Source organism: Rattus norvegicus, chromosome 12, assembly GCF_021556685.1.
Source record: "Rattus norvegicus strain SHRSP/BbbUtx chromosome 12, alternate assembly SHRSP_T2T, whole genome shotgun sequence".
NCBI classification, from domain to species: Eukaryota; Metazoa; Chordata; class Mammalia; order Rodentia; family Muridae; genus Rattus; species Rattus norvegicus.
This window is the reverse complement of record NC_141545.1, coordinates 34,110,139-34,130,502: the sequence shown is the minus strand read 5'-3', so window position 1 is coordinate 34,130,502 and position 20,364 is coordinate 34,110,139. Positions and strand designations below refer to the sequence as shown.

General features: G+C 50.7%; 1 protein-coding gene across 20 annotated transcripts in view; it reads left to right on the top strand.

Annotated features, from left to right (window-relative positions):
• Sfswap (splicing factor SWAP) overlaps window positions 1-20,364 on the top strand; it is a 70,317-nt gene extending 49,953 nt beyond the window's left edge. For 8 of the 20 annotated variants that reach the window (XM_087578383.1, XM_087578380.1, XM_087578374.1 and 5 more), the window contains exons 13-19: window positions 287-477; window positions 3,945-4,210; window positions 8,799-8,951; window positions 9,959-10,084; window positions 18,608-18,817; window positions 19,411-19,483; window positions 19,979-20,364. In XM_087578383.1, the coding sequence (XP_087434509.1) occupies window positions 287-477; window positions 3,945-4,210; window positions 8,799-8,951; window positions 9,959-10,084; window positions 18,608-18,817; window positions 19,411-19,483; window positions 19,979-20,044 (1,085 nt within the window). In that variant the 3' untranslated portion in view covers window positions 20,045-20,364. 20 annotated transcript variants of the gene reach the window in all.

The following is a 20,364-nucleotide window of genomic DNA, read 5'->3' as shown; positions in this document are numbered from 1 at the left end:
GGAGTGTGCTGGGCTCCTGTGCATGAGAGCCATTCTGTGATTTCTGGTGTCCAGCCCAGCTTCTGCCATCGTGGAACCCCTTCAACCTCGCTGCCTTTGAAAATAAAGTGTACCTCCCCACAAAAGCCATAATAAGTTTACTTTCCTCAAAGTGTTGGTCTGTCCAGGTGTCTACCTGCTTTGAGGTTAGTATTGAAATGGCAGTGTTGTAGAGCCAGAAGGTGCCTATGAAAATCAGAAATAAAATGCTGCTTGCCATAGACTCTGCCTTCCTTGTTTTCCTTAGCAAAACAAAAGCTGGAGGACCGCCTTGCTGCTGCCGCCCGGGAAAAGCTAGCTCAGGCGTCCAAGGAGTCGAAGGAGAAGCAGCTTCAGGCTGAACGGAAGAGGAAAGCTGCTTTGTTTCTGCAGACCTTAAAAAACCCTCTTCCAGATGCAGAAGTTGGAAAACTTGAGGAGAGCACTTTCGGAGTTGAGGTACATAGGATGTCCCGATGGCATGCGTGGGTTTGGAGTAGATGAAAGTTGGTCTGGACTCACCTCTGGCTTTTTAGCCTGTGTCAGAGGCCAGCAGCCCAGCACCTGCCTCCAGCATAGTCCCAGACTTGCTAATAGCTTTGAGTCTGAAGAGAACCTGAGACCCTATAAACAGACCAGACTCGGCTGCACTCTCAGAACACATAGGTGTGGGTCCTAATCAGGAAGCCCAGCTCATGGCCACCATGTAGGGCCTCAGTGGTTGCAGCCACATTGTTGAGCTTACACTTGGGGGCAGAGATCTCAACGCCAGCACCTAGATCCTGTATTGTACTGTAATTTTAGAAAGGTAAAGCAGCCACCCATGTCTTCTTTGGGTGTAGCTCTGAGGTAGAGCACTAGTGTGTGGGAGGCCCTGAGCTCATCCGCAACACCAAGAGGTCATGGAGAACCCAGGCAGCTCCTTCCTAAGTGCTGACCATGAACAGGGTCCTCACATGGTACCTTAGGATGCTCTTGAGTGGAGGGATGGGAAGCAGTGCCTAGCTCCCGGAACCTCAGTGAACAGGGTTGGGGGTGGCTATGTTCAGGGAAAATTCTGGTCGTGCCTGTCTGTCTCCAAGTGTTTTTAAATAGCCTTTATGCTTGGTGTCTTAGTTAAGGTTGTATTGCTGTGAAAACCAGCATTTAACTGGGGCTGCCTTCCAGTTCAGAGATTTAGTCTATCATCATCATGACAGGCAGCGTGGTGGCTCTTAGGCAGAAATGCTGGAGAGGAGCTGAGCGTTCTGAGCCCACCCCCAAGGAGATACTTTCTCCGAGGCCACACCTCCCCATAGTGGCACTGCCTGTGAGCCTGTGGAGGCCATTTTCATTCAGACTACTGCACTTGGCTTTCCTTCTTAATGTAGGACAAGCCCTTTGCCCTTGTTTGCTATTGCTGGAAAGAAAAGGGGGGGCTAGAACTCACACATTTTAGGGTTGCAGGCATGTGCCGCCGTGCCTGACTCCTTCACCCCTTTTAACTTTAATTACATTGATACTTTAGAGTCTGCAATGGTTAAAGTTGCCCATCTCCTGGATGTCCAGAGCTGCTGTTTCCATAGTCCGCCTAGCATCTTTTTAGTGGTTCTGTCCTCGGGATAACCTCCGCACTGCCCTTCTCAGAATGAGCTTTTCAAAGAGGTCACAGAACCCCACTAGGGCACCATGACCCCCATTTCCCAGAGCTCCAGAGATAGGCTGTCTTCTGGTTCCTCAGACAAAGCCTATTCCTGCAGAAATGGAGGAACAGAGTACACACAGATGGGGCAGCCATTATGCACTATACCCTTGGATGAGGGCATTTGGGAGGCACTGTGGTGTGGGGCTTGCAGGAGGGAGTGCAGGAGCATGAGCTCTGCAGCTGTGGAGAGACATGGACATCAAGGAGAGGACGCTTGGTAAGGGTGTACTTGGGTAGGGATGTGGAGCCTGACTGAATCTCTTGTTGTTTCACCAGCCTTTGGACAGTGAACAGAGGTTAAGACACATCTGTAAGGCTGGACTGTAACTCAGTTGGTAGTGTGCATACCTGGCATGCACAGGGTCCTAGGCATGTCCTCGACATATGTTAGCATGCTGTAATGCCAGCAGTACAGAGGTAGAGGTGGGAGGTTGAGACGGTCTGGGTCATCCTTGCGTATGACAGGGTCAGAGTCAGCCTGCACTCCGTGAGACCTCGTCTGGAAGTGGAGGGAATGTTAGGACAGGACAGTGTGAGGAGGTTCAGTGGGTAGGGACGCTTGCTGCCAAGGCTAACAGGCGTGATACCCACGTGGTGGAAAGAGACAGCTGACTCAGAAAGTTGTCCTCTGACCTCCACTTGCACACAATGAGAAACAGGTAACGTACAGTAAATAAAGTATGTAACCACAGCTACAGATAGAGAAAAACAAGTCATGGTTGCAAGGTTGACTCTGTTCTCAGAATCTGGCTGTTTTTGTGAGAACTCAGTCTATCAAAGTCATTTGTCATCAGCCTGCTGGCAGCACCACAGTGCTGACCCAGCTTGTACCTTCTCTCAGAGTGGCTCCATTCTTGTCTGCCAGCCTTGGCCCTGTCTGTAATCCATGGATGTTTGATTGGAATGGTCTCCCTGGTTGCGTGTGCACACAAAGATTATCTCAGCAGAGCTTCCTCAACAGAAAGGCTGTGTGAGGAGAGCAGTTGGTGATCAGTGTCTGATTGCTTTGAAACAAAAGGGCCCATAATAAACAGTCTATAAATGATAGTCAAACCCAAAATGTTACTGATCTCAAGAACCTTGGTTCCATGCTTCCCTTGACTTTGCCAAGTACCTTGATATATATACTTGGCCTACAGATGTTGGCACATTCACCCAGTTACCACATAGATGTAGACAGGAGTTCCTACAGGCTCCAAAAGGTTAGGGGAGAAGGTCACAGGTGGTACTAGTAGATCTGTCGGGGCAGAGACTAGCCCAGCCAGCTCCTCGGGACGGGCAGGTGCCCACAAGGCAGCATTCCACCATGGTCTGCCCAGTGCCATTGGTCATAGAGATAATTTTACATATCCAGGTATGATTTTAACTGATATCTTAAAGTGATGTTACTGGATGGATATGGTGGCCCACACCTTTAATCCTAGCACTCAGGCAAATCTCTATGAGTTCCAAGCCAGCCAGAGCTACATAGGTGTGACCCTATCAAAAAAAAAAGGAAGAGAGAGAGGTTAATGACATGTTAAATCTTTGGCAGTCTATACAGCAGCCGAGGACAGTCCATCAGTGGTGATGAGCCTGTCTGTGGTTCAGCAGAGTGGCCTAAGCAGCAGGGAGCTCAAGGAGAGGCTGATAACTGCAGGTAGCCATCTGGCCTCAGCTCAGCCCACTGGGCAGCTTTTTTCACTGTGAGCTAGCAGTTCTGTAAGAGTCGTGTACAGGGGATACTCACCAGCTGCCTTGGAAGACAGGGCCCACCTCCCTACAGTTGCAGGTTTACAAATGCATGTGCACACCACTTCTATCCCCATCCCATCCCATCCCAGGGCTTCACACAGCTCGGGCAGTACGGGGTGCTGATCACACAGTGTCTGCCTTGACGTTTTCCATAAACCTACTGGTAAATCTTCCAGGCACAAAATGAGAACAATGTAGTATTCAATGACTAGTTAAAACTACATTTCTCCTGAACGGCCAGAGAGATTTTGTTTGTCTTTTGAGACAAACTCACTCTAACCCAGGCCAGTGTAGTATTAACTTTGTAGTCCAAGCAGGCCTCAAACTCAAAGAAGTTTTCTTATCTCTGCCTCCCACATGCTTCAATCACAGGTTTGATCCAGCTCACACAGCAAGGGGATTTTTATATATAACCACGGAAAGGTGGTCTTTCCTCGGAGATAAGAGCTATCTACCCAAAGTGTTGTATTCTCTATTGACACCCACACATTCACTTTTCTGTTTCCAGGAAACTGGTGTCATGCCCTGTCCTCTGCTGGTTGGAGGTAGAACCCTGCCCATGTTGGAAGGGAAGCCTCCAGAAAGGCCTTCAAGTAGATGCAGAGACCCACCAAGAGAAGAAGAAAGAGAGAAGAAGAAGAAGAAGCACAAAAAACGGTCTCGAACGAGGTCCCGCTCCCCCAAGTACCACTCGTCTTCCAAGCCCAGGTCTAGATCCCACTCAAAAGCAAAGCACTCCCTGCCCAGTGCCTACCGGACAGTGCGGCGGTCGAGGTGGGTGTGCTGGTACTCATGCTCTCTTGCTCCTTCCTGCCCTACACTCTGAGACTTCTCCTGGCACTCTGTAAAGCCAGCAGTAAGATGAGCACAGGCTGGAGTGTGTGTGGGATGTGTGTGTCTGCAAATCCAAAGGAGATCTTTCATAAACCATTGTCAGGCTTTTCCGAGCTCACCAGTCACTGCAGGTTCAATGATTGGCTTGTGCTTCTTATCTCTGCATAGCTCACTCACACTTCACTCGAGGTGGAAGCAAGAGGAGCTCCAGTTTAAGGCCAGTCTCAGCTACACCGGGGTTGTAGCTCAGTCAGTACATCCTGCTGCAGAGCATGAGGGCTTGAGTGACTAAGCCGGGCATGGTGGTGCATACCTCTAATTCTAGCATAGGGAGGTGGGGATAGCTGGGGCCCATTGTCAAGGCAACCTAGCCTACTGAGCAAAGTCTTAAAATAAGGTGAATGGACTGGGTTTGGGGGCATAAAACTTCCTCCTAGTACTCAGGAGGCAGAGGCAGAGGCAGAGGCAGGTGGATCTCTGGGAGTTCAAGGCCAACCTGGTCTAGATAGCAACTTGAAGGCTAAATATGGCTACATAGTAAGACCACTCTCAAAAATCAATACTCAAACAAAAAGCCCACAATGAATGACTGCTGCCTATGATCCTAGTGCTTGGAGGGTGGAGGCAGGAGGATCACGGTGTTCAAGACTATCTTTAGCCGTATGGTAGATTGAGAACATGAGGCTGCCTCCTAGGGAATGGGGAGATAGGGCTCTACAGGTTATAAAATGAGCCTGGCACACGTGCAGAGTTGTAGACATTCATAGGCTGCCATGCTGGAGTTGTCTGTGTGAGTGCACTTCCCTGTGCTGAGTGCTTCTGACTGCAGGGCAGCCGCCCTCCGCTCAGGCTGTGCTCAGATGCTCTGCACAGTGCCTGAAGTGAGCATGAGTGAGGCCCCGTGTGCATCTGTTTCCTCTTCTCCGTCTCTGCCTCTCCAGTCTACCCACAAGCCCTCTGCGTAAGGCGCGAGGTGTCCATTGCAGGTCAGCATTGCTGGCAGCAGAGTTAGTAAACATGTACTTGCAGGATGCCAGAGCACACCCTTAGTTTTGGAGCCCAGCATTCTGTGGTGAGATGGAGACAGAGCGTCAGTCTTTAGTTCTCCGCCTGCCCTGGGTTCCCATGGTGGCCTGGACTCTGCTCGGGTGACCTCACACACCCAGCATTTATTAACTCCAGGTGCTCACCTTATTCTGGGGTGGTGTCAGCCCTGTTCATAGACACTGGTGTCCTATGTTCTTGGATGCACAGTGTTCTCTCGGATGTGCTAAAAGTACTGTGCTTTCTCCCTTACCCACACCAAGCCCAGGACTGACAAATGTCTGACCTCCTGTCTTCATTAGGGGTAGACTTGTCTTCATGGAGAGTCTTTGTCTCTAGTTCTTAGAAGAGCAACACTTTGAACCTTTACGACACACACGCAGAAACCTTGCTATTTCTTTATTAAATGAACAGTTTTGCAGCCGTGCTTTAATTTTTTTAACACACCTAAAATTTGTGTTACAGATCCAAACCGCACAGGCACACCAATCCATCAGGCTCATGCAGGCCAGTCAGTTCTCCCTGATTTCCTCTACTCCAGACAAAGGGAAGAGCAATTCCCTCATGGTTCCCAGGCCTTGAGAGAGGGCTCCCAGGCCCTTGCTCCCTGCACCTACCCATGCTAATCTCAATGTGTGGCACAGACTGCCACTGACTTCTTACCTGTGCTCTGTCTGTCCAGCCTGAGTTTACAATAGACTTAGATTTGCATGGTTTATACAGGGGCATTATTTATAACATTACACCTTCAGTGTCTACAGGTCCAAGGAGCAAAACCCTACTCCTTAGTTTAATTCTCAGTTAAAAGACAAAATGAAGCTGAAGTCTTTCTGACCATTATTTCTTCTCTTACGGTAGGCTACCAGTCTTAATTTAACCTTCAGTGAAAATGTTTTACAGTGTCAGGGCTGGTTGTTCTCAAAGCCCCCAAATATCCGTTTCTGTAGCCGAGGTGGGATCAGAAAAGAAGCTTTTGGTTTGTCTGGTTAAATAACCCAGGTACTTTATGGCCGAGACAAGTCCATCTTTTGTGTTCAGTTTTTACAGTTTAGATAGGGTACCAAGACAAGGTACAGGCTTGCTACAGAGTAAGAGTATTTGCACTGTGGCCCCCTTTTAGCTCCTCTGTCCACACAGCACCAAGAGCTGGAATGCAGGCCCTGGAAGGCACCGGCCCTGGCTGCACAGCGGACCTGAGGCCTCTATCCACTTGTTCTTGCAAGAGGCTAAAATAGAGGCCTGTGCTTTATGAGACAGGGTCATGTTTTCCCGAGCTGAGAGCAGAGCTGCTTGCCCACCTCGGGCCCTGCCAGCACTCTGGCTCCAGGATGGAAGCAGTTGGAAAGCCGTGGGTATGGCAGGTGCAGTAGCTGTGCCTGTGATCCCCGCACTCAGACTTCGGCAGGAGCGAGCAGTCTAGCGCCAGCCTGCTGCCGTACATGCTAAGACAGAAAAACACCAAATAAAATGTTGTAGTTGTGACTGAAACAGGCGAGCAGGCTCCGTCCTACTGTGAGCTGTTGACATTCTAACCATAGTGAAGAAAGTGCTGGTGATGCTGTCATCATCTTGTCTTTAACTATCCTTTCAGGTAAAGGTAACCATGGTAACATCTACAGTAGGACATCCTTACCAGGCCTCACACAGCCTAAGTGGTCAAAGTAAAATGCTGTAGTTGTTGGCATTCTCTGGTGGTCGCATACTGCAACCGAAGTGCATAATCCTCTCTATGTTAAGTGTCTCTGGTCCCACTTAAAATGCAAGACAGTATGATTTTTGTTTACTGTGTGATCTGCTCGTAGGACAGAAGCTTTGCTTACTCCATATGTCCAAACTGTAGGTGGCTTTGGATCTGCAAAGGCAAGTTTTTCGTAATAAAAATCCTTAGTTTCATAACGCTCAGTACCTCAAAAAGCGTGGTGGTTATGAGGATTTGAGTCAGCTCTCACCCAGGGGTAAATCTTATCCCTGGTGTGGCTCCTGCTCGTTCTTGTGCTGTGGACAGCTGTCACTCTTACCGAGGTGAAGCAGCAGGCACGCAAGTAAATCGTGTGTAATGGTATGGGTGTTAGTGAACTGACTTATACCAGGGAAGCATGAAGGTACACTTACCTGTTAACTTCTGAAGTCACTTTCCCTCAGTGTTCGAGTCTTGATCCATTGGAGAGGATCTGTATGATAAAGATATTCTTTACGGATAACTCCATAATCCCTTCAAATGAGGGAGGGGTGCACGGCAATGCGATTCTGTTTGACCCTGCTAGTTTCATGTAGCATTTGGTAAGAAAGCTGGCATGGTGGTGCACACTTTATTCCCAGCCATCAGGAGGCAGAGGCAGGCAAATCTCTGAGGCCAGCCTGGTCTGCAGAGCAATTTCCAGGACAGCCAAGGCTACCCAGAGAAACTCTGTCAAAAAAACAAAAACAAAAGAAACAAACAAAAAAGCCATAAAGCACTCATATAGGCATTGAGGTTCTATAACATTGGCGTTCTAGTTTGGTTTTAAATTGGTGGATGAGTCTTTACTATTGTTTCCCAATAAACTGTAACAAACTAAAAAAGGAAATTCAATCCCCCAAGTCTGTCTTTTAAAGGAAGAAAGGGGATGGTTGGAACTTCCTGTGTTCCTGTGGGGTGACCTGTGGCCAAGCCAGGCAAGGCTCAGATACCTGGGCTTCACAATGCCAAACCTGTGAATGGGACGAAGAGAGGGTAACTTGACCCAATGCAGTTAACCTTCACATCCGTAGCCAGTTCCCACTGGGTCAGATCCACAGCCTGGCTGCCGAGTCACCTCTTGCTATCAGTCGCACAGCTATGAGAAGCCCTGGAGCAGGGAGAGGAGCAGTGGAATGGTTTGTGTAGGTGCAGACACTGGTGTTCAGACAGTAGTTGGAGTTTTATCATTAAGAGTTTCCTGCTTCCAAGAGCAAAAAGCATTGTGGTCATTCAGAAAGGGATGTCTTGGTTGTACTATGCCTGGAAGTTTTTAATTGAGACCAGTTTGTCTTCTTTAAGAAGGCCCATGGTGACGTCACACTACTGATTTACTAGTAGGCTGGGATTCCTGGCTCTTGCTTGCCCTGCCCTGTCGTCAATATTAAGAGCCTGGTTAACAGAATTAAAAGCATTAAGGCTTAATTACAGTGAAACCTACAGAATTACCGGCTGCTATTTGGTGCCCTGTTCTGAGCAGGGCCTCCTTCCCAGAAGAGTTGAACTGTACTGGGAACAGCCACTGTGTTCTGAAGAATTCATAATACTAATGGCCACTGCAAAACAGTATTGTAATTCAACGTTTTCAATGTGCAGGCATTTAAACTAACTTATTTTTCCTAATTGTTGAGTTTATTGTAGAATTCTATGCTAAGCATCCATAGGTGCTAAAGCTTTGAGTGAGCGAGCGGAGCTTTCTCACGGCTCTGGTAGCACCCAGCCCGGCACATTTCATTCTGAGTGTGAAGTATGTGCCTCCGACCGCAGGCCCTCAGCCTCCCCAGGGATCTTGAGTGTGGAGCCTTGTCCCAGCAGCTCGGCAGTGGCGGCAGCACAGCAGGAGAGTTATCAGGCAGCCTCGGCCTCGAGCAGCTTTGACTCCTGGAGCTCTTTTGAGGGGAAACCTGGTAAACCGTCAAGGTGTCTGACTGCCCCCACCTCTGTAGTCTGTGTAGCCTAGGGAAGGTCTGGGGAGGCGCCACCTAGACCAGCCCTACTGAAGAGACCAGCATAGGTTCACTGGGGCCAGGATGTGGCCAGAACTTGATTCCTCAACAACTCTGTGTCGTTGTTATTGGGAGGGAAGAATTTGTTCTGCTTAGAATGAGTCAATGAAGAACTTTGTCAAATTTTGGAATCAAACTGCTCTCTCAATACTGGTTTTTAGTAGGTTGTCATGGAAACCAAACAGAGAGAAGTTTGGGTTTGGTAGGGCTTTTTTCCCCCCTAAATTTCTGCTTATTACAGATTTTCCTGAAATAGCAGATGGTTGGAGAACTAAAATAAGTCTCAAGCCATCATTGAGGAGCCCTTTATTAAGGACCTCCATACACACAAGGATGAGAGGGACTCGAGGGTCTGTCTTGCCATTTGTGGAGTATGTCCCGGCATGAATCAAAAAGAACAAGTATTCATAGCTGGGGTTTGCTTATATCAGGCCGGCATGAGGCATCGTGTTCTGAGCAGGTGCAGGGTTTGGGCTTCATGCCAGTGGGTCTGTAGTGTGTGTTCCTGATGCCTCCTGCCACACGGCCTGAGATGAGTGACAGGGAGTGGCAAGGTGCAGCCTGCAGGTCTTGGCTTCTCAACCTTTAGTTTCTCCTGACTGCTAGTATCTAGGCACCTTTCCCTGCCTGAAGGAAGGAGCAGCCTCGGGGAGCTGAAAGCCTCAGGCGAGAGAGAGAGAGTGAGAGAGAGCACAAGGCAAGCGGGGAAGCTCGAGCGCAGCCTCCTGGAGACCCAAGCCTTGCTATAGTGCAGGCAGGGGTGGGGAGAGGCGCTGTGCCTCCAAGCTGGTGTCAGGATGCAGGGCCCATCTGCACAGCCTGCGTCTCAGACAGGGCCTCGCTCGCCTCATGCTAGGGAGGTGCACACTACCTAGACTCGGCCTTAAACAGAGCTAATAGTCCACCTTGTTGTCTGTCTAGGTCACGGTCTCGGTCCCCAAGAAGGAGAGCTCACTCTCCAGAGAGACGACGGGAAGACAGGAGTGTCCCCACAGCCTACCGGATGAGCGGCAGCCCTGGAGTCAGCAGGAAACGGACCCGTTCCAGGTAGGCTACCATGTCTCACAGGGAGAAAACTTGGTCTTCTGACGTCTTGGTGTCTGTCGCCTGTGTGAAACAGTCACAGATTATGGGAGGGCGCAGTCCCCGTCTTCAGTAGTAGCGTCTCTCAGGATCACGTGAGTCCAGAGCACAGTTGTGTCCATGCCTGTGGAGCCCTCACATGGCTTTTCTCTGGACTCTGTTCTTCCTTAACACTAACCCAGGGCTCCTGCTGTCTCTGCTGGATCTGCCCCAGGCCCTCTTCACTGTCTTCAGGGAACAGTCAACTAGGAAAATGCAAACATCTTATCTCAGTGTCCTGCTTTGTCTCCAGTAATGACCACCGGACCTGGGTGCTATGTGATGGATGATGAGTGGGGAAGAGAATAGGTCCAGGCTCCGGCTTTGGGCCATTTCTAGGTATCTGTCTCCATTGTAAGGACAACAAGGAGGTCAGCCAGCATGGTTGTAGAGCAGAAGTCCCAGCCATAGTTTACCTGTTACCCTGTGAGCCATAGTGTCCTCCACCCAGTGAGAACCCCAGCTGTCCTGCCCGCACATTCGCGAACACTCTCTCTGGCTCTTGTCTAACTCTGGGAGGCCCTGCCCACACTCTGTGGTGCCCGCCTCCGGCTGTGTCGGTCAGCTTCCATCCCTCTAGCACTGCCTGGGTAACCAACCCGCCTACAGAGAACGAGCAGTTATTTACATTAGCGTTGGAGGCCCCAGTCCATCAGTCCTGTTGCTTTGGGCCAGTGCTGAGGCAGTGAATTGTGGGAGCACATGTTAGGCCAAACCCTTTGTCTAGTTACCAGGCAGCAAAAGGAAGGGCTGGTCCCTCTGCAGGGGCATGTCCTCTAGGTCCCTCTTGAAGGCACCGGGCCATCCTGCAGCAGCACCTAGGGACCAAGTGTTTTAGGCCTTGGGAGAGGTTGGAAATCCAGACTCCGACTGCAGGGGGGTAGCCACTCCATAGGAGCCATGCTCTAGCTTGGGTGCTGCCCTGGAACATCTTCCTTTGTTCCTATCAACTAGTGTCGCCTAGTGGATTGCGCTAGTTCCCAATTGGACAGGACTGGTCAGCCCCCCTCCGGTCATGGGGAAACACAGCCAGAAAGGGCTAGAATCTTTAGAGGACAGACCCTGGATTACAGGTGAACAGGGCACTTCAGAGCCCCAGCTATTTGGCCACCATGCTACCTACAGGGCATGAATAGAGTGGTGACCACAGAATCCTCGCCTCTGGAAGCAGTAAGGTGAAGTAGCACAAAGCAGCCTGTCAGCTGGTCACAGGATAGGTGTTGATTGGGGGAAGGAGATCGCTTCTGTAACCTGAAAAGCCAGCAGAGGAGCTTTGAGGCTGATGAGTGTCAGCAAAGGCTTGCAATACAAGTTCACATTTATAAACCACACTCCAGCGTCGTAATCCTCCCAGCTATTGCAATACACAGAATTCATTCCTGAAGCAAGTGGTTTAACATTTGAAGTTCATCATCACCTTTGGTATATGTAAAGGGCATGGTCTAAAATTAATTTTTACAGCAAAAGATCTTTCTCAACAGAAGAATTCTTGCTTTGCCCTCAAATTAACCTTTACATTCAAAGGGAGATGATGGGAGAAGGTGGTAGAGGGGCCGCTCCGCTGTCCACAGTGCGGGGAGCGATCCCCATCTTAGGCACAGGACTTGTGAGGCCTCTGACTCTTCTGCTGGAGCACCGTCTGCCTAAAAAAACGACTGCCCCAGGGGCCTCAGCTGAACCCCGCTGCTTCCCCAGGAGCACAGCCACTGAGAGCGTGCAGCCGCTGGCCACCGTGTTCTCCACTGCAGGCCTGGAGCTGCTCCACTTGCCGTCCGGCACCTTTAGTCCTGTCTCAGTCTCCCTCCACACTGCCGAGGCCTGTGCTGATTCAGTCACTCTGATACTTGGCATCCCCCAGATGGGGTGCCCTGCTGCGCTCTACTGCAGTGGGAACCAGTTTCCTGCAGACTGATCACTACCTGCTAACTAAGGTGTTGGGGATTTTTTCTTTTCATTTCATTTTGTTTTTCAAAACAGGTTTTTTCTGTGTGTCCCTGGCTGTACTAAAACTCACTCTATAAACCAGTCTGGCCTCAAACTCAGAGATTTGCCTGCCTTTGCCTTCCTGGTGCTGGGAACATGCGTGGGCCACCACTGCCCTGCCCACTAACTACGTACGGGGTCTTAACATGGTACTGAGAGCCCCTCACACATTTGCTCAACAGCTCACTCAGCTGCCTGTCCCCTCCTGCTTCCCTGTGGCTCCACCCACTGCCCTTCCTTCCTACTTGCAAGAGTACAGGCCAGCAGTGCTGCAGGACCGCAGTACTCGGCATGGAAGGACACCTTAACTTAGGATGTCCCTCAGCTAACAGTGCCTCTGCCTTGACCTTCCAGTGGGCACTGCCACAACCACTAGTGACAGCAACAATGGCTACTTTCTGGTCCCCTCTCTCCTCTGTTGTTCCCGGCCCCTCCCTTGCTCATCACTGTGACAGACTCCAGGAGCCTCCAAGCCAGTTGTCACCTTGTTCTGTGTCTGGCCTTGGTGCTTCTCCAACCCCAGTGTGCAGACTCCCCACTGCCTTTCCTGCCCCGCTCTTCCTTTCTGCTTTATTTTTATTCCATTATTATGTGCGTGAGTGTTGGCATGCGTGTGCATCCCATGCATGCTGGGTGCCTGCGAAGGCCGGAAGAGATCCGGAGTTACGCTTGGTTGTGATTTGCTCTATGGGTGTGAAGAATGGAACCCGGGTTCTCTGGAAGAGCAGTCAGTGCTTTTAACCTCTGAGCCATCTCTCCAGCCCACCCCACTGCCTTTTGGTGAAGGTTTGGAAATCAGACTCAGAGCCTAGTGCACATTTTCAGAGTGCAGTGTGGTAGACAGGGCGTAGCAGTGTACACCTGTGACCTCGCTGTTGAACACTCGGAAGGTGGAGAAAGAAGCTTCAAGAGGTCCAGGTTATCCATAGCTAAACAGGTTCGTGAGACACTGGCTCAAACAGCACAAGAAAATTGGTAAAGCATGACCGCACACAGCCGCATCCAAGCACAGACGCCGTGAGCGTGCGCCGTGAGCCGTGTTTCCCTGGAGTCTGGAATTCCCACTGCAGTCACTGGATGCGCTGGCTCCTTACTGAAGGCAGGAGGGCGTCCACGGGAGTGGCTGCTTCCCATTGCAGTTCGGCTGCAAAGCCCTGCATGCAGCATAGCATCTGAAGTTCATGGCTGAAAGGCTCTCACCGTGTGCAGAGGGTTACTCATTCAACGGGACCTTGCAAAATGAGATGTCCGTTACAGTTCCTGCAAGACCCGGGGAAAACATAGCTGGAAAGCACAGAGGGCGGGGATGGCACCTGCTGCCACACCCACCAGCAGGAGTTTGATCTCTGAAGCCCACATGTGAGAAAAGAGAACCGACTCCCACAGTCTGTCCACACACACACACACACACACACACACACACACACACACACACACACAAGTAAATAGAAATGTTTTTAGCCGGGGATAGTACACACGCCTCTAATCCCACACTCAGGAGGTAGAGGCCAGCCTGCTTACACAGTTCCAGGACAGCCAGGCTACATAGTGAGACTCTGTCTCAAAAAACAAAGCAAAAAATATTTTCTCAAGTAAATGAACAAAAGCTGAGAAGATATAAAACAATAAAAACTTCACTCAAAGAAAACAGCAGCTCAGGAGGGAAAAGGAAAACAAGGCAGAGGGTGGGTGGTGGGCGGGCCAGGCTTGTTTATAAAAAGGTGGCCTTGGAGACCCTGGGCTGCCAGCAGTGCTAGGGGCAAAGCCAAGGCCCCTCATGGCTAAACAAAGCTCTCTGCTATGGAGCTGCATCCCGTCTCAGACAGTTTAGGGCCTGGCTCAGTGGGTAGAGGACTCAAGACCCTGCTTCAGTCGACCATGAACGGCCTGCCTATAGATGGCAAGTGGCAGGAACAGAGGGGATCATCTCTGCTACATGGCTAGTTTGAAGCCAGCCTGGACTAAGTGGAACTTTTGTCTCAAAAAAAAAAAAAGACACTTTAAAAATAAATACACTTACAGGAGATTTTAAAAGGCAAGGAAGATGCACTTCCCTGTTCTCATGGCAGGAAAGTGATAGCTGACTCTGAGGCAGGATGTGATGCTCAAAATGTGTGCAAAAATGCAACGATGGCTGTTCAGTGCTTTGAAGAGAAACAGCAGTGCACACACAGAGCAGACACCAGAGACTCACAGCCATGGCAGTGGCCCAGGGACACAGCAATGACCAGGACAGTGGTGCTTGGTGTTCTCTTACACAGCGTGGTGTGCCAGAGACCTGAAGTCACAGAGACCTGTGACAGTATGGAAAGTCACAGCACACTCATGCACCCTGGCTGAGAGAGGCGATCAGCCATGCTTGGAGTGTGTAATGTGAAGTATGGCCTTTCTCCTGTATGGGAGCCACCTAGGAAAAAAGTCGATCTCTGTGAGGTCTGCACTGAACTACAAGAGGAACAGTGTAGGAGCGTGGCCAGAACCGGGGAAAAGAACTGGTCAGAAGCAAGGAGATGTGAACGTGAGAGGAGATGGTGGCAAATAAGACAGCAGTGTAAAGGAACAGCTAGAGTTGTTCACAGGGCATAGTCAAAGGATTGGTTGATAAGCAGGAAAGGCCTACAGACCTGGATAATAAGGAAATTCTGTCTTTCTGAGAGATGGACAGGGTCCCAAACTGACAGGAGAAGGACATCATTTGATTGGTCCTCGTTGTGTTTAGGAAAATCCAGTTTAGGAATTGGAATTTACATCTTAGAACTTTGCCCCAACTCCAGCCTGTTTTTCCCTGCGAATCCAGCTTGCAGGAATCAGGGAACTGCTCACTCTTCACCTTCTCCATGGAGAGAAGCGCACTCCCCACTCACCGCCAACCATACTGACTAAGCCCTAAGCCGGCAATGACGCTGTGCGTATGCTGTGCGTATTCGTGTTCAAGATAGTACTCTGAGAATCAGCCTCTCCTCAGCTATAGCAAAGCCTACTACTCACAGCTCCTGTCCTCTGTGCTCTGTGGATCCAACCAACCCCAGCACAGATCCATCCTCAGCCTTCTGAGGAACTGGCAGACAGACTGAGACCATGCCAGTCAAAGAACAAAGCCAAGCTTCATGATGAAGCACTCACTGCAATTCCCTCAGAGCCCACGCTGCGGCCTGGGCCTGTGGTTAGACCACAACACTGGAGCAGTTCGTTGGGACCAGAGAGGTCCCCAGCAGAATGAGAAAGAACAAACTACACACGTTAGTTCAGTTTAGATCAGCATCTAAGTGCACAAGCCAGAACCGGAAAACAGTGTGTCCCTGAGACTGCTTAGGGCGTAGAGAGCCCTGCTGTGTTGGGGAGATGGCTATGTCAGTAAAGTCCCTGCCACACAAGCAGGAAGACCTGAGTTCTGTATGCAGGATGCACATAAAAAGCCAGACTGGTGGCATGTGCTTGGAACCAGGACCAGGGAGACAGATAGGCAGCCCCCCTAGGACTCCACAGGCGGGCAGAGCTCGGAGTTTGAGGCCAGCCTGGGCTTCACAGTGAGGACCTGTCTCCAAAATGAAAACAGAAAACCAAAATGGATAGCGACTGAAGAATGAAGTCTAAGGGTGGCCTCCACACACTTGTGGACGCCCACCCACAAGAAGACAGAAGAGACTTCACCAAGGGAGGAAAGTGTAATATGGTCGGTGTCGTTAAAGTCAAATACCTTCCTCCAGGGATAAGTAAGAGACCAAGTGGTTAATCCTCCTGTGAAAAAGACACCCATGGTGCCTGGGTCTGACCCAGAAGCCACTGATGACAGAGACACATTAGTTAGCAGTGTGCACTCAGATAGATATTGCTGAACATTGGCGTTCAGGAGTAAGGGACGCACAGCGGTTCCACTTTGCTTAGTGTGAGTGCGTGAGGGCTTGCTGGCCCATTTTCACAGCTGCAGACACAGCTTAGTTTCTTACAAGTTGCAGGTATTCCTGTGGGACTTCAGAGCTGCTCTCCCCAGAGTGCACTGGGAACATTTGGTCAAGAAGCAAGGAGAGGTGAGGTGACCGAAACTGCACACAGGGCAGTGCTAGTGTTGGTGTAAGAACAAGTGGACATGCGCAGTTTTACAGGAGACCAGGAGCACTGCAGAGCCCCACACAGTGGTATGGGTTGGCTCCTACAGAACGGAGGTCACGATTGAGTGTGAAGGAAGGCACAGGCTGGAAAGTATACTGAGGGAATGTTCTAAAACAACAAGCTGCAGTGTTGCATTGGCCACTCAGCAGCAGCACAGAGGGCCAAGTTGCAAAGTGCACCTCAGCAACTTCAGAAGTGAGCAAACTGCTTCGCTCCTGCAGAAACTTGACTTCTTCCCATGTGAGGTCAGACTGTTCAGACTAGACTGGGCCTGGTGAGATGGCTCGGCAAGTAAGGGTGCTTTGCTATGCAAGCCTGGCAGCCTGGGTTTGATCCCCAGGACTCAGGAAAGGGTGGAAGAGTGGGAAAACTATCAACTGTTATCCTCTGACCTTTGTATTTGCACCCTCTTTTTTTTTTAAATACTATTTATTTAATGTATATAAGTTCACTGTAGCTGTCTTCAGACACACCAGAAGAAGCCATCAGATCCCATTACAGATGGTTGTGAGCCACCATGTGGTTGCTGGGAATTGAACTCGGGGCCTCTGGAAGAGCAGTCAGTGCCCTTAACCACTGAGCCATCTCTCCAGAACCTTTTTTTTTTTAAAGTATTTGCACACTCTCATGCGCACGCACGCACGCGCGCGCGCGCGCACACACACACACACACACACTAAACCAAGCTCACAGTTCAGGTTAGGAAGCTGTTCACTTTTTTTTTTTTTCTTCTTCTTTTCTTTTTTTCGGAGCTGGGGACCGAACCCAGGGCCTTGCACTTCCTAGGCAAGCGCTCTACCACTGAGCTAAATCCCCAACCCCGAAGCTGTTCACTCTTACTCAGCATATAGCTACATAGGCTTGGCTAGCTTTGTGGTCCTGACCATCCTGGGCTTCCCCCTCTGAAATCCAGCTTGTCTGTGTACACAGACACCCCAGCCCAGCAGCTCTCCCATATGTCCCATATCTGAACCATTTCCACTTAGATCCATGTCTCCTCGCTAAAGGACACCGGGCTGCCACCCACAACTCCAACCCAGGGACACTGCCTTCCAGTATCTAAACCTCAGTCATAGGCTGCTGTGCTGGGCTCCCGGGGCAGCTGTGCTCCTCAGGCCTGGCAGTCTGCTCTCACCTGGGTGGTACACAGAAAGCCAGGCTGGAACACTGGGGTGACCCGGCTGGCCTTGTACGGGCCTCTGTGCTGGTCTGGTGCCCATGTGGGGCTCCCTGACCCTCTGCTGGTGCTTGTCAGCCTGAAAGCACCTGTGGGCACTGGAGACTATGGGGACAGTTTGTGTCATGGCACCAAGGAAATACGGGGCAATCACACAGCCTAACATGAGACGGTACAACCCAGTGTAGCAGATGATTCAGCCTTGTTGATCAGTGGCTGTGTGGACAGGCTTTGGTGGGCCCTCCCTGGAGGATAGAGGGCTGGGCCAGGTTGGGAAGGGGCTCTGCTTCCTCTGGAAACCCAAATACCCTGGAGCAGGTTCCTGGCGATCGATCGCAGAGAGAAGTGGCGGGCAATGGTTTACCAGTGTTCCCATCAAAGTGGGCACACTGAGAGATACAGGAGTACAGGGAGGCTGCCTGGCGGTGTCCTGCAGCGCAGGAGAAAGGAAAGGGCCCAGGAGTCAGAGATAAATTTGCAGATCATTCTAAGACAGACTCAGTGGGAGGCGACTCAGGCTGGCAGTGATGCTGTCCTGTGTGCTGGGGGTTCCAAGTCTGCGTCCTCCTAGTCTACCCACCCTGTGTTCATGTGTGCACACATCTGTACATGGTAGAACGAGCTAGGCATTTTTCAGCAGATGAACCCATGTCTACAGGATTTGGCTGATAATTTCCTCTCGTTTGGCATGAATGAGAAAGCAGTATAGACTTTTCCTAGAGGCTTTTCTTTGGTGGTTATCTTGGTATTTTCAATGCAAATAGATTGTTCGTTGTATATTAAATGCCAGACGTTTCCCTAGGACTAAGCTTCCCCTGTGCAGAGGCTGGCTTCTGGATGGTCCTTTTAACACCCAGCACCCTGTGGATGCACAGGCTCAATTGACTGAAGGGTTATAGCTGTCTGAGGCACGCGTGTGAGGCTAGGGATGTGCTCAGCTGCTGAAGTACTTGCCTAGCATGCACGATGCCCTGGATTCAGTTTGCCTGTACCACGCCAACCAATCATGACTGTGCATCCTGTAGTCCCAGAACTTAGGGGGTAGAAGAAGGAAGATGAGCTTCAGGTCATCCTCAGCTTCACAATTCAAGCCATCCTAGAATAGATGTCCCCAAAAGAAAAGAGAAGGTCCCCTGTGTGGAGAGGCTCCTGACACGTTCACACTGCCCTCTTGTCAGTCCCTGCGTGTGCCCTGACAAGCACGTCCCTTTCAGAAGTCCCCATGAGAAGAAGAAGAAACGGCGCTCACGCTCTCGCACCAAGGCCAAGGCCCGGTCGCAGTCGACTTCCCCGAGTAAACAGGCAGCACAGCGTCCCTCGGCCCACTCAGCCCACTCGGCCAGCATCTCTCCTGTGGAGAGCCGAGGTTCCTCCCAGGAACGATCCAGGTAACCATGACCTCTGGGTGGCTCTCAGTAGGAAGGAGCAAGGGGAGGGCAGTGAGGCCTGGACAGCACCCACTGTGAGTGCCTCCACCCATCCCCACCATCTGCTGTGCAGGACTCAGAAGGTCTGAGACAGACGGGATTTCAGGAGGTTATTCCTATTGGGATTGCCTTGAAGTCTGGGGGTCTTGAGTGTCCATGCCTGCTCCATGAGGAACACAGCTCACCCAAGGGTCAGCATCTGAAAGGCCCCATCCTAGACGGAGTGTAGAAAGCCCCAACCACCAGGATGTGGGTGTTATCCACATCCACAGAAGCCTTACATGGGAACCAAAAGCCACTGGGGGTGCCTCCGTCCTTAGCCTCTTCTTTGCAAGCATTTACGTAATGGCGCTGTTAGAGTGTGAGTTAGTTTCATTTTGTGAGGCACTTGAAGTGGGTATACAAATGTGTGCTCCTGGGATGGGAAGGTGGCTGGGTGGGGCAGATGCTCACCATGTACGCACAGGGACCTGAAGCTGTGCTCTACGGGGCATGGGAACTGCTCTTCAGATTGTGGGGGATGTCTGACCCTCCATTCTTCCCTCTGCATTTAGGGGGGTTTCTCAGGAAAAAGATGGCCAGATCTCCTCAGCAATCGTCTCCTCTGTGCAGAGCAAAATAACTCAGGTAAGATGGGGTGCTCTCGTTCTTTCCACTTTTATAATTTTCTCCTGATAATTTTCCTTCTCGCCCCATGTTTGACCAGCACTAACCCAGTCAAAATCTTGGGCTGGTCACCTATTGACTCTGGTTCTGGCCTGCCACAGCCAAGTACTAGGTCAGAGCCTAGCAGGAAAGAGAAGGAGTCACTTTCTGGGGAGCCGCACCTCCCAAAGGAAGCTCATGTCCCTGTGGGGTGGCCATGCTGTGGAGTCTCTCTCTCCACGGGTGACACATCCTGGGCTCTGCTTGTACCCTCAGGCCACATGGGGTCACAGATGTGGGAGGTTCATGACAAGACAAAGAAGTTGACTTTGGTCCCTGTGTGGCCTGGAAAGGTTTGCAGCTGCATACATTACTTGAAGGCATGGCTACTGGAAGCTCTGCCTCCTGTCCTCACCACGGCCCCCTCACAAATCTGGTCAGCGGGAGGCTCAGGTTTCCTTCATGTCTCCCACACAGGATCTCATGGCCAAAGTAAGAGCAATGCTCGCAGCTTCAAAAAACCTGCAGACCAGCGCGTCCTGAGAGGGCAGCCACGGAGCCAGCCCCTGGCGAGCAGCATGGCTGTGGCCCTGGCTGTGGCTACAGGTGCTGGGCTACTGCTCAGAGCAGCCACAGTCCAGAAGTCAGAAGCTGAGCTGCAAGCTCTGTGCCGACCTCCATGCGGCTCTCCAGGTTCTCCAGCCCAACTCCCTGGGTCAGTCGGTGGCTTTTGTAAATTTTTGGTGACATTTTCTGTTTCAGATTTTTGACCAGCAGTCTCTTACCTGTATATATGTAAATATATCATGTTTCTGTGAAAATGTATTATCAAATAAAATGGGAAACACCTTTTCTAGCTAGCA